General features: G+C 50.8%; 1 protein-coding gene across 1 annotated transcript; it reads right to left on the minus strand.

Annotated features, from left to right (window-relative positions):
• Positions 1–364: 364 nt before the first annotated feature.
• Positions 365–2,178, minus strand: LOC123068366 (protein trichome birefringence-like 8). The gene is made up of 3 exons (XM_044490977.1): positions 1,700–2,178; positions 1,205–1,594; positions 365–1,115 (listed from the first exon to the last, which is right to left on the minus strand). The coding sequence occupies exons 1-3, from the start codon at positions 2,029–2,031 to the stop codon at positions 596–598; spliced, it is 1,242 nt and encodes a 413-aa protein (XP_044346912.1). The 5' UTR covers positions 2,032–2,178; the 3' UTR covers positions 365–595.
• Positions 2,179–2,850: the final 672 nt, after the last annotated feature.

A 2,850-nucleotide genomic window follows, 5' to 3' on the forward strand; every position in this document is an offset into this window, starting at 1 on the left:
GCCGGAAGGCCGGCCCGCCGCGCCGCCAGGCCAGATCGGCCGCGCCACCCATGCCGCGGGGCGCCGCACCACCCCCACGGCGCAGGCAAGAGGGAGGACCCCCGCCACCGCTGTCAGCCCCGGGCCATCGCCAGCGGCGTCCTTCGGCAGCGGCGGAGGGAGGGGAGGAAGGGAGGGGAGGGGACCCCCGGCGGCTAGGGATCGAGATCCCGCCCGAGTCGCCCGAGCGGTGGCGACGCGGGGGCGATGGGGCGATGGGCAACAAGAAACGGGGCGATGGGGCGATCCCTTTCCCGACTTGTTTGACTACCGTTTCTTATGTTGGATATTCTCTTTACACATAATCCAACATAAACATGGTCACTAAATTCAGTACTCATCACCCAATTAAACTCACTTAATCTCAATGGAGGTCTGATATGCCTATGTGGTACAACTATATAAAAGTTCAAAACAAATATACTTATATAAACTACTGCAACCTAAGTATTTAGATGACACAATAAATTTAAATTAACTATGACTAGGACTGGTCCAATCTTGCCTTCCAAACAATATACATGCACACACAACCACATATATAGCATGCATCTACCTATCTTTTAATTGACCTCATGTCGAATCCCATGGACACGAGGTGCCCATACATCATCTGGTTCCACATGTCCGGCACACCCGGCAGGCACCAGTGGCTGCAATCCTCTGGGGCATCCGATGGCGTCTCGGGCTCCCGGTGCCGCGACGGGTGTCCGTCCCTCCTCAAGCCCGTCATGTACGTTATGTTCAAGAAGACGGCGTCCTTGTTCATCCCATGTCGTCTCCTCATGCTCCGTGCCACACTTGACATCATTGTGTTGATCCACAAGTGCTCCTGCTGGTCACTCTCACTGGTAATCCTCGTTAGTGGATCCCATTGGTCCGCGCAAGAGCCACCTGTGTCCCATGTCCCGTTGCCATAGTGCGATGGAGAATAGCTCCTAAAGAAGATGTAGCTGCTCTTGGAGAGTCGTGGATTGGTTAGTGCCCAATCTTTCACCGTGTGGAGAGACCGTCGGAATGCTTCCTTAATGTCCGTTGTCATGTTGAACCGATTGCCCACCATGAAATAGTTTCCCCTGCGACCATGGATTGCAACTCTAGTCAAATAATTAATCATTGTCATAACAATGTAAATATGTAATGCAATAGCTAGCTAATTACTTACGATTTTATGGTCTTGTGCAGGTTCCACCAGTGGCCCGTGTTGAGGATGAGCACGTCAGCGCCAGCCCAGCGGGCAGCATGCCGCGGCAGTGCGTCAAGCCGGATGGCCCTCTTGATGGCACCATCGCTCGCCGGAGGGAGGCGATCAACCATGACAAGCATGGGTGCACGGTAGTACTCCACGGAGAGGTTGTAGTCCGCAAAGACCATGGATAGATAGCCTTTGTGCCGGCTCAGAGGCTTCCCGAACTGCTCATATATCCTCGAACCGGCCGGCGTGGAGGCGGCGAGCATGCACAACATGGACTCCCACTGGTTGCGGCCAATGGAGTCACCGACGAACACGATCCGGCCGTTCCGGCTCCTCTCCAGCATATCCGTCGCATTGAACCTATAGAACATGATCACATTTCCTTAGAATTCATGGTGGCAGAGACAAGACAAGATCATTTGTTCTACAATATAGATATGTCAACAACAATGGTTACCGACGTACTTAGGGAGGTGGCAGCTGCCGCGGCGAGGTTGCCAACGCCAGTGGCGGAAGGAGGAGTCATTCCGCCCATTTTGCACACAGCGGAAGCCGGGGTCGAGGAACGGGCAGTCCTCCCCGTATGGCATAGCATCAGTGGAGCGGCTCCTCGCCCATTTCCCATCAGAGTAATCGCAGCCACAGGTGGCGGCGTCCTTGGTGCAAGCCGTAGCGCGGCCACCGCCGGCATCGCTAATCAGGCGCCGAGCCCGGAAGAAGGGCGCCTGCGTGACGACGACGGAGAGCGCGAAGAGGATGAGCAAAATGGAGGGGACTGGAACATCTCTAGCACGCATGGGGTGGCCGGGTCTATGGCTATAGGTGGGTAGTAATTGATGGGCTAAGAGGAGAAGGAGGAGCTGAGAAGTAAGAGTGAGTGGTGCTAATGCCACGCCAAGAGCACATGCAAACCTCTCCTTTGCCTGCTGTCCAGCTCTGGGTTGAATATTTCTTAACAAATTAATTAGTTGCATTTGCATATGACAATAAGAAAAGTGCTTGGGGCTACATCCATCATCTTGTTGTGACAGCCTTTCCATCCCCTGGATGGATAGTAAGTTCTTATATCCAATCATTGCATGAAAGTTGCATGATCTTTGATTTCAGAATTATTTATTTCATCTTCTTTATAGAATGTTCAGTTGTGAACTTGTGATCTTTCCTTCCACAAGTGTGCGTGTGCAACTCAATTGTAATCTTAGGAATTTTCTTGTTCATCCTAGTTAGCAATCATATACTTGCAAACTTGAACACACGGCTTTTCGTCATTACAATTGTGATGGACCCCTTCATCTGTTATTGAGATGACCCGATAAGATCATCAACCTAGGTGTCAAGACTTAATGCCCACACTAAGCGCTGCTAGTGAAAAAGATGGCCATACCTGTCCACCATAGATCGAAGATCTTCAGCAAACATAACTCGATAATTTTATTAACATTGACTTATATCCGGATACAACGCCACTGGAATTGAAGCTCCTATGTATTACCCCATCCTTCTAGCTGGTTCACCAAGCCTGCACACATTTTGAACTTTGATCATCAATTAGAGCAATAAGTGTTACGTACCATAAAAGTTTTTTATTTTGAGAATGCCACAAAAGTTGTATAGTT

This window comes from Triticum aestivum, chromosome 1A (genome assembly GCF_018294505.1).
Source record: "Triticum aestivum cultivar Chinese Spring chromosome 1A, IWGSC CS RefSeq v2.1, whole genome shotgun sequence".
NCBI lineage: Eukaryota > Viridiplantae > Streptophyta > Magnoliopsida > Poales > Poaceae > Triticum > Triticum aestivum.